This window comes from Oncorhynchus keta, chromosome 23 (assembly GCF_023373465.1).
Source record: "Oncorhynchus keta strain PuntledgeMale-10-30-2019 chromosome 23, Oket_V2, whole genome shotgun sequence".
NCBI classification, from domain to species: domain Eukaryota; kingdom Metazoa; phylum Chordata; class Actinopteri; order Salmoniformes; family Salmonidae; genus Oncorhynchus; species Oncorhynchus keta.
The window spans coordinates 16,979,606-16,988,668 of record NC_068443.1 but is presented as its reverse complement, the minus strand read 5'-3'; the positions used below and the strand labels follow the sequence as shown (position 1 = coordinate 16,988,668).

The following is a 9,063-nucleotide window of genomic DNA, read 5'->3' as shown; positions in this document are numbered from 1 at the left end:
TCTGTCAGCTCACATTGGATCCAAACACAGAATTCTACAATCTTCACCTGACTGAAAGAGACCAGGGAGTGACAATGAAGGAGCCCAAACCGTGCCTCAACCACACAGAGAGGTTTCACAGTATCCAGATGCTGTGTAGAGAGGCTGCTGTTACTGGGAGGTAGAGTGGAGCGGGAAGAGGCCCTACATACCAGTCTTATACAAGGACATCAGGAGGACGGGCTTTGGTCCAGAAGCCCAGTTTGGCCTCATAATGAGAAGTCCTGGAATTTACTCTGCGTCAAATAAGCCTGTAGTTTCCTACATAACAACATAGAGACTAAACTATCTGACCCCGAGTCCTCTAGGATAAGAGTGTACCTGGATCACAGGGCAGGAGATCTGTCCTTCTACAGCGTCTCTGACACAATGAGCCTCCATAGAGTCCAGACTGCATTCACTCAGCCACTCTAGCCTAGCTTTAGGCTGTATGCATACATGGGCCTAATGAAACTTACTTCTCTTCAGTGATAATAGATGTTACCCTCAGGAGGAGAGAGATCGGCTATTCAAGCACACACAAAACCATATCCACAAACAGACCAATAACACACATTTACTTGTATAATTTATATTGAAAACTGGTTAAAACATTAGTCTCCCTTATATAAACGGTAAAATGTATCTGTAATCATACTTACAACTGTGCCCTTGCCATTTAATCCCCATTCAGTATTGTCATATTTGAGCAATACATCATAAACCAAGTGCATAGAAAAAGGTGTGATATGGTAGCAATAAAGCGCTTCATACTATAACAACTGAACCAGACAGGACAGTACTGAGCTTGTCATCCTGGTTGGCTGTCCGTCTGTGAGCCCGACTGGAACGATCTGATGTCTTCTCCTATGAACTCATTCACTGTAGTCAAAAAGACACAGCAGCCAGTCAGAAGTTTAGACATTCATTTATGCTGTATATCAATCCATCAAACATGTTATATTATATGTATTGTTATTCTTGTAACAATGGAGATCAATACCAATTAGAACTTCGTACTGTACATGCAAACTTCTCACCTTCCTCTAATGTAATGTGGTGAATAGATGATGAGCTGGCAAATTCCAGGGGGGTCGTCTGCATTTTAGACCCAGCCTGAGCCTCCCTTTCCCGAGGTCCCCTGCCCTGGTGGTCCCATACCTCGTTGTGGGAGTATGGTGGTGGGTAGAAGTCCTGATACGGGCTGGAGTTGGAAGGAGGCGAGTGGCAGACCTCCTGAGGGTAGGGGTAGTGGGGGTAGGGTGAGGTAGTCATGTGGGGAAGAGAGGAGGAGGAGATGGGGCTGCCTGCGGGGAAGGGACTCAGAGAGGAGGAGTGGGAGGGAGAAGGAGAGGAGGACAGGTATGGGGAGTCCAGCCATGGGGAGGGAGAGGGAGGTTGGGAGACTCTGGGGTACAGGGGAGGCAGTAGCTCGGTGAAGCCCAGCTCCAAGTTCTCAAAGCTGGGGCGTCTTTCTGACAGAGAACCTCTGCTGTCACCCACAGCTTCAGGCTTGTGGCAGTACTCCTCCTGGTAGCCATGGCCTTGGTAGGGGGGAGAGTAGGCTGAAGGGTAGGGGGGCAGGTGCAAAGCTAGCCCTCTCTCCTTGGGCGTGGGATCATTCCTCAGGTGCAGACCCCTGTCCACCCTGCTGCCCCCCCCCATGGAGCAGAGTGTCACCTCCTCCAGGGGCAAGACAGAGGGATGCGAGAGCAGAGGGTCGTCCTCTTTAAACATGACTGAGGGCGAGAGAGAGAGCGTGAGACTGAGAGAGGGAGAGAAAATAAGTGGTAATAAGCCCCTAACCTCGTAGATAAATACCATCAGGATAAATTGTTCAAAATGAACCAAAAACAACAAAGATAGTTCCAGTTTAAGCTGAGAGACTGATGGATGAAGTGAAGGGAGACTCACCCGGCAGGTACTTGAAACAGTGAGTGCTGCTCCTTTTCCTCTTCCCGTTGGAGACATAAAGGCACACAGATACTGGGTGGTTCACAGACAGGTCACCATAGGCTGGAATTTGCACACACAGCAAGCACTGTGGGATGACAATATGAACAATGTACATTACAGTTTTAATACATATGCGCTGAAACACAAATAGACCCAGAAACATACTATTTACCTCACTACTGTTGTCACGGTCAACATGTGCCTCCTCTTCCCACTGTAGCTTTCCATCTGGTAAATATGGATATTAATTATACCTAATTTCATGGATGGTGCACATTGAAGAAAAGAAGAACACGCACACACAAATGTTATGTTATCCTATCTTTGTGGGAACCTAAGATTAATTTTAATTAAAAATTCTATATTCCCTAACTTCTAACTTCCCCTATCCCGAACCCTTTACCTGTCCCTCTTTCCATAAAAAGCACTCTGGACATGGGCAGGAAGTTAGATCCACCCAACAGTAGCTCCTCCCCTCCTTCCACAGAGCACGATATGACACTGACTGACTCCACCACTGGCAGCTCCTGAGCAGAGCGCTGGGCTGAGGAGACACAGAGAGACAGAGAAACACAGTGAGACACAGCGAGACACAGAGAAACACAGCGAGACACAGAGAGACACAGAGAGACAGAGAAACACAGCGAGACACAGCGAGACACAGAGAGACACAGAGAGACAGAGAAACACAGCGAGACACAGAGAGACACAGAGAAACACAGCGAGACACAGAGAGACACAGAGAGACAGAGAAACACAGCGAGACACAGCGAGACACAGAGAGACACAGAGAGACAGAGAAACACAGCGAGACACAGAGAGACACAGAGAAACACAGCGAGACACAGAAAGACACAGAGAGACAGAGAGACACAGAGAGAGAGGACAGAATACAGATGATTCACTAGGATATTCAGAAACCTTATCAAAATACAAGCTCAAAGTAAGAGACTGGACAGGGAGAAAAAAATAAGTTTTGCATGGTCACAATGTGTTGTTTTACAGGGTCAGCTCTAACCGTTAGGCTACCTGCCATACTCACAGCACTCAATAGGCACGGAGGTAACCTGCAGGGCCAGCATCCGTCCAGGCGGGGCCACGGGAAGGCCAAGGGGGAGGTGGGTACGGAACACTAGGCGCACACGTGTGTTTTTCCTCCCTACATCTGTCTCTCCTTTCCTCAGCTCGATGTCCGAGTTCCTCAGCTTCAGAATGCCAGCGCAGTCAATGCTGAAACAGAGATAGGCTGTTATACTCAGCACACAGACAGACACTCACACAGTGCAAAATAGCATTTACACACATACAGGAAAGCTATTCTTTCTGCCTACTCAGTTACCCCCATACAAAGCCGTTGATATCTATGAGCTTTATCTCTCTGGTAGATACTCACAGGGCAGTCATGTTGGTCTCTGGGTTGAGGGGGATGTCCAGTATTTTGGTGCCAGCCTGTACACTCTCCTGACTGGCAGTACCCACCATCTTACCTGTTACCCTGAGGATCAAAAGAAGCATCTTAACAACAAAAACAAAAACACATCAAAACACTGATGTAGCACATACTATCATAGCTTGATTGGTGTATTGTTGCACGGTAACCTACCTGTGTATCTGATAGAAAGGATGAGGCCGGATGGACCTGTCATCAGCTGTTCCCACAAACACCTGCAAAGAGAGGGGCTGTCTCTCTGTGTACCCAGTCAGCTGGGAGAGACAGAAAAAAGAGCTGTTGTTTAGATATATACTGTATATGTTAGTCTGGGATTGACGCCATAAACAAATCAAGCTTTCTTTAATTGAATCCATTTATTATACCGTAACAACCGGATGTCCCCCTGGTGATGCCTTGACGGCTCCTCTGCTTCCTTCTGTCTCGTAGTGGGCTCGGTGGTGTGGGCGGGGCTGCACCTCGATACGCAACTCATATTGGTCAAACTGAGTTGGCAGTGGCCAATCAAGTGGCGGTAGAGCATTGGATCTGTAAGAACAATGGACCTGTCAGATGTGTGGGCGGAGTAGGCTATCCTGGCCAATCCAAACAATAATAATGGCAAGTCAACACAGTGTTGAGGGATACTGTATAAACATAGTGTGTAACCTGAACATAGGGCTGTGGGCGCTGGCTCTGGTCCTCCCCCAGCCCAGAGCAGGGGGCACAGACAGGTAGTCCATGCCCATGGTTGCAACCTCTCTCCTTTGCTGCAGTGGCTCTGGCAGTGGGCAGTGGGAGCTATGGGCTGGACTCTGCTCCTGCTCCACATCCCTGGGGGAGACCTGGAGGACACAAACAATGGATTTCTGGTTGAGCATCAAGACAAACCTCTATGGAACCTAATTTCTAAGAACCACCAGCCAGCCACCTTACCTGCTCCAGTGACGTCTTCCTAGTTTTCTGTGGAATGCTCAGCTCAAAGCTGCTGTTGTGAGCTTGTGACTGAGAGGTGGAGTCTTCTCCCTCCAGGGTACAGGAGTGGTCCTCAGAGTAGCTGCTCCTGCGGGACGTGCAGGGGGAGGCCAGAGGGGAGTTCCTGCGCTTCTTACCCCCCGGTGAGGTGGGCCGGGAGGAGGGTGACAGGCAGAAATGGGAGGTGACCTCATTGAGCTCCTCCTCCTCCACCAGCAGCGAATCACAGCTGGACGCAGGACTGAGCCAGCCGCGAGAGGAGGGGCTGGAGGCAGGGCTTGGGCTCAGGGACCCAGCGCCGGTGCTGCCTTCGCGGTAGCAGAATGGGTCCATTAGGGGAAGGTAGAGGCGCTCCCTGTCCCATCCACCCCCTGTGTCCCAGAAGTTACTTCCTACTGGGGCAGTAACATCCTCTGGGGAGATAGTGGTGATCTGGATGCTAGGGCACTCCAACACATGGGACTCTGACACCTGAGAGAGAGAGAGAGAGAGAGAGAGAGAGAGAGAGAGAGAGAGAGAGACAGAGAGACAGAGAGAGAGAGAGAGAGAGAGAGAGAGAGAGAGAGAGAGAGAGAGAGAGAGAGAGAGAGAGAGAGAGAGACAGAGAGAGAGAGAGAGAGAGAGAGAGAGAGAGAGAGAGAGAGAGAGAGAGAGAGAGAGAGAGAGAGAGAGAGAGAGAGAGAGAGAGAGAGAGAGAGAGAGAGAGAGAGAGAGAGAGAGAGAGAGAGAGAGAGAGAGAGAGAGAGAGAGAGAGAGAGAGAGAGAGAGAGAGAGAAGTTAGAACATTAACAATAGAGAAATGCAGGGACCATAGTGTTTGCCTGCCCACCCAACCGGTTCCGGTCAAACGCTACGCCACGCCCACGGCCGATAGTTTCTTCTCCGCAATGAGTGGGGATCTGAGTACCTCCCCAAAAATTTCTAGAATGCAAACACATTCTAACTGTTCTGATTGCTGATTGGTCCCATAAACCGATGGGTTGGGCCAGAGCCAGAACACACATGGGTAAAGTGGCATTTAGGAAATTTGTCGGGGGCGCAGCGCTCAATGGCACTGCGTCACTACAGACCCGAGTTCGATCCCAGGCTGTGTCACAACGGCCGTGACCAGGAGTCCCATAGGGCGGTGCACAATTGGCCCAGCCTCGTCCAGGTTAGGGGAGGATTTGGCCGGGGGGGCTTTACTTGGCTCATCGCACTCTAGCGACTCCTTGTGGAGGGCCGGGCGCCTGCAGGCTGAATTCGGTCGTCAGGTGAACGGTGTTTCCTCTGACACATTGGTGCAGCTGGCTTCTGGGTTGAGAGGGCAGGTGTTAAGAAGCGCGGATTGGCAGGTCATGTTTCAGAGGACGCATGACTCAACCTTCGACTCTCCCGAGCCCGTTTTGGAGTTGCAGCGATAAGACAAGATCATAATTGAATATCACAAAATCATTCAAATAAAATATCACTCAAATAAATAAACATTCGTAATTGGCTTTTATACTCTGATTGGTTACTGATGATCCAATCGCTGATGACTTTCTTTTGTACAACACCATGAATTTTCATCACAAATGACTTCAATGATGACAGTCTCAGACTGAAGTATGTTGCGAACATAGAGCAGCGGAAGAATTGTTGGAGTCGTCAGGCAACCATACTGTAGGGAACTGTATGGCTTTTAGCATCATTTATGACATACATTTATGAGTCACTGTCCCACTCTCACTGACCAGGAGAGTAACTGGACATCTCCGATTCGCTCACCTGTACAGATCTCGCTGGAAGGCTCTCATAGGTCCCACTGAACTCCCTCACCAAGGCACGCCTGGGGGGCGGGGAATGCATCCCAGCCCTTTGACTGGCTGAAGAATACGTTGGGGTAGGGATGCCGATTGGCTGGCCTACGTGAGTGGTATCCAGGTGGCTCTCTGTGACCAAACAAAAATGTTGGAGAGGGTTGTTAGTAGTCTCCCAGTTACAGGTTGACATGGTAAGCTTTAGCCTACTGAGTTCACTGTAAAGAGATGGTACAGATCTAGAATACATTAAAGTTTCAGAGTAACCAGTTATGTCCACTACAACTATAAAAAACATACCCTAACTCTATTGCTTCAGAAATAATGTAGAGGGGGCTTAAGGTTGTTTATAAAATAGGTAAGTAAATGTTCCATATTTGTGTTTTTACATCAAACATTTCCCTGCTGTGGTGCAATAGACAGTACGGGACAGTTAGGTTCACTGTAGAGCACTGTGTGCATCACTTTCCAGTATGGATCATTGGTCAGCCTAGTGCATCAGTTATAAGGTACAATATACACTGTGGTAACATCCCTAGGTTGGGGTGTGGTATACGTGTTGTATGCCAGTGTGGGCAGGAAATAAATGCTTTAGTGGGTGAGAGGGGTGTGTATCAAAAGCTGAAAGGGGAAAGGAGTGAGGGGAGAGGAGAGGGAGAACGGAGGGAGAGGAGAGGGAGAACGGAGGGAGAGTAGAGGGAGAATGGAGGGAAAGGAGAGGCAGAACGGAGGGAGAGGAGAGGGAGAACGGAGGGAGAGTAGAGGGATAGTAAATGGAGAGCAGAGGGAGTAGAGGGAGAGGAGAGGAGAGGGAGAGGGAGAACGGAGGGAGAGTAGAGGGAGAACGGAGGGAGAGGAGAGGCAGAACGGAGGGAGAGGAGAGGGAGAACGGAAAGAGAGTAGAGGAATAGTAGATGGAGAGGAGAGGAGAGGAGAATGGAGGGAGGTGTGTATGTGGTGCATGCTCAGTAAACAGAGATTGCGGTTCCATCCAGATGGCAGCTGTTAACTCCACTCACACGCACAGCTGATTAAAACCACATTGAGTTCTGCTCTTACACACACACACACACACACACACACACACACACACACACACACACACACACACACACACACACACACACACACACACACACACACACACACACACACACACACACACACACACACACACACACACACACACACACACACACAAGCATGCAATACACAGCACACATAGTAGGCTACAGAACACAAGAACTCCATGCACATGAACACACATCCCCCAGACACAGATAAGCACGTGTGCACATACAGTACATCCAGACCGGGGCTCTCTAACCCTGTTCCTGGAGAACTACTGTCCTGTAGTTTTTCAATCCAACCCCAATCTAGCGTGTCTGATTCTAATAATAAGCTGGTTGATCAACCAAATCAGGTTAGTTACAACTGGGGTTGGAGTGAAAACCTACAGGAGGGTAGCTCTCAAAGAACAGGGTTGGAGAGCCCTGATCAGACACACAAGTCATCTATCTATACCTGGGTAGAGAGAGAGAGAACATTAGGCCAAATAATTGTACAAATAAATGATAAACGTACTCAGAACAAGTCAACTAAATCATTCACATTATATACACCACACACAGAGGAATGTCTCTACGTTGTGGATGAGTTGCCTACATTGGGGACCATTGAACGGCCTTCAATCTTCCTTTCCTTATCTGTCAATCTCTCTCTCGGTCAATCTCTCCCACATTCACAAACAGTCACACACACTATTCAAGAAAGGGTTCTAACCAGTATTGCTCGACTCTAGGAGCGACAGGGCGCTCTCTGTCCTCTCCCCCACGATAGTGTGCTCCTGGTCCGCGTTGCACAGCGGGGATGGGCCCCGGAGTTGGCGCGTCGGGTCCTCCTCAAAAACCAACTTGAACTCGAACTCCCCCTCCTCCCAACCAGAACCCGGCGCAGCCCCCATCCCCACAGCAAGCGAAAAAAAGTCTGCGAAACGGAAGAAGAGAACTCCCAGTTGAAAAGAGTGTGTGATCTGCTGTGTTATTTCATAATGATAATTTCCTTGGTCCTTTTCATTCGAAGTTTTGGAGAAGACAGATTTAAATAAATATATCGTTGAGTTCTTTGAAGTCCGTTAGCCATAGGACCGGTATCTATCTATTCCATCACAGGCTATCTATCAGTCTTTAATTCTAATACTCTGTCGCCATCCTTTCTTCTATCCGACCAGAAAAAAAAGTGTATCAAATATTTTGTCGTCCTTTACCCTTAATTGCCTTTGGGTGAGTTGCCCAGCCCAGTTTGGACCGTTACTCGATCTCAATTGGACATTTCGTTTGTCAGTCAATGAGACCCTCTCACCCTCCCCTCTCCCCTTTTCCCCCTGCCTGTGTCCATGAGCCGGGATGTTTCTTTTCACATACTGTGCTTAGTTTACGTTTAAAAAAAAACTTTTTCCCAGGTCTTAACATAACTAATATGTTAAGTAGGCTATAGCCTATAGATTATTGCCTACATTTCCTCTGACAGTTTGACAGTACATCCTTGTATTTCCAGAAGTTTTCTGTTTTCGCTCCCTCCCTCAAACACCAGACTTTTTAAAGGTATCAACTCGAGTGTAAAAAAGTAATGAAGTGACCCTCTTGAGCCAGATGTTTGGCTGGTGGGCTGTTCCTCCTTGCTGTGGCCTCACTGTATGTCCCTGTGCTCTCTGTCATAAAAAGGACCATGGTTCTTCGCTGTCATTCAGAGAGCATAAGGAGGCCAGGCTGTTTCCTGTGGTGTTTACATGATTTACCCCCTCTGTCTTGTCATTCTCCTTTCCTACTCCCATTACCCATCTCAGCCTTTTTCTTTTCCCTCCCCCATGTTACTCCCCTTGCTCTCCCAGGCTCACCCCCCTCC

The 9,063-nt window shown here is 48.6% G+C and overlaps 1 protein-coding gene across 1 annotated transcript; it reads right to left on the bottom strand.

Annotated features, from left to right (window-relative positions):
* Positions 1–574: 574 nt before the first annotated feature.
* Positions 575–8,438, bottom strand: nfatc4 (nuclear factor of activated T cells 4). Its single transcript, XM_035799568.2, has 13 exons — positions 7,942–8,438; positions 6,128–6,291; positions 4,340–4,849; positions 4,073–4,248; positions 3,790–3,952; positions 3,578–3,678; positions 3,368–3,469; positions 3,017–3,204; positions 2,378–2,518; positions 2,147–2,202; positions 1,933–2,059; positions 1,059–1,757; positions 575–900 (listed from the first exon to the last, which is right to left on the bottom strand). The coding sequence occupies exons 1-13, from the start codon at positions 8,120–8,122 to the stop codon at positions 830–832; spliced, it is 2,679 nt and encodes an 892-aa protein (XP_035655461.2). The 5' UTR covers positions 8,123–8,438; the 3' UTR covers positions 575–829.
* Positions 8,439–9,063: the final 625 nt, after the last annotated feature.

Coding starts and splice junctions, on each gene's coding strand:
- nfatc4 (XM_035799568.2), bottom strand. CDS start 8,122: ATGGGGGCTGCGCCGGGTTCTGGTTGGGAGGAGGGGGAGTTCGAGTTC. Junction 6,292..7,941: donor CCTAGAGTCGAGCAATACTG/GTTAGAACCCTT, acceptor GTTTGGTCACAG/AGAGCCACCTGGATACCACT. Junction 1,758..1,932: donor CTGTTTCAAGTACCTGCCGG/GTGAGTCTCCCT, acceptor TCTCGCCCTCAG/TCATGTTTAAAGAGGACGAC.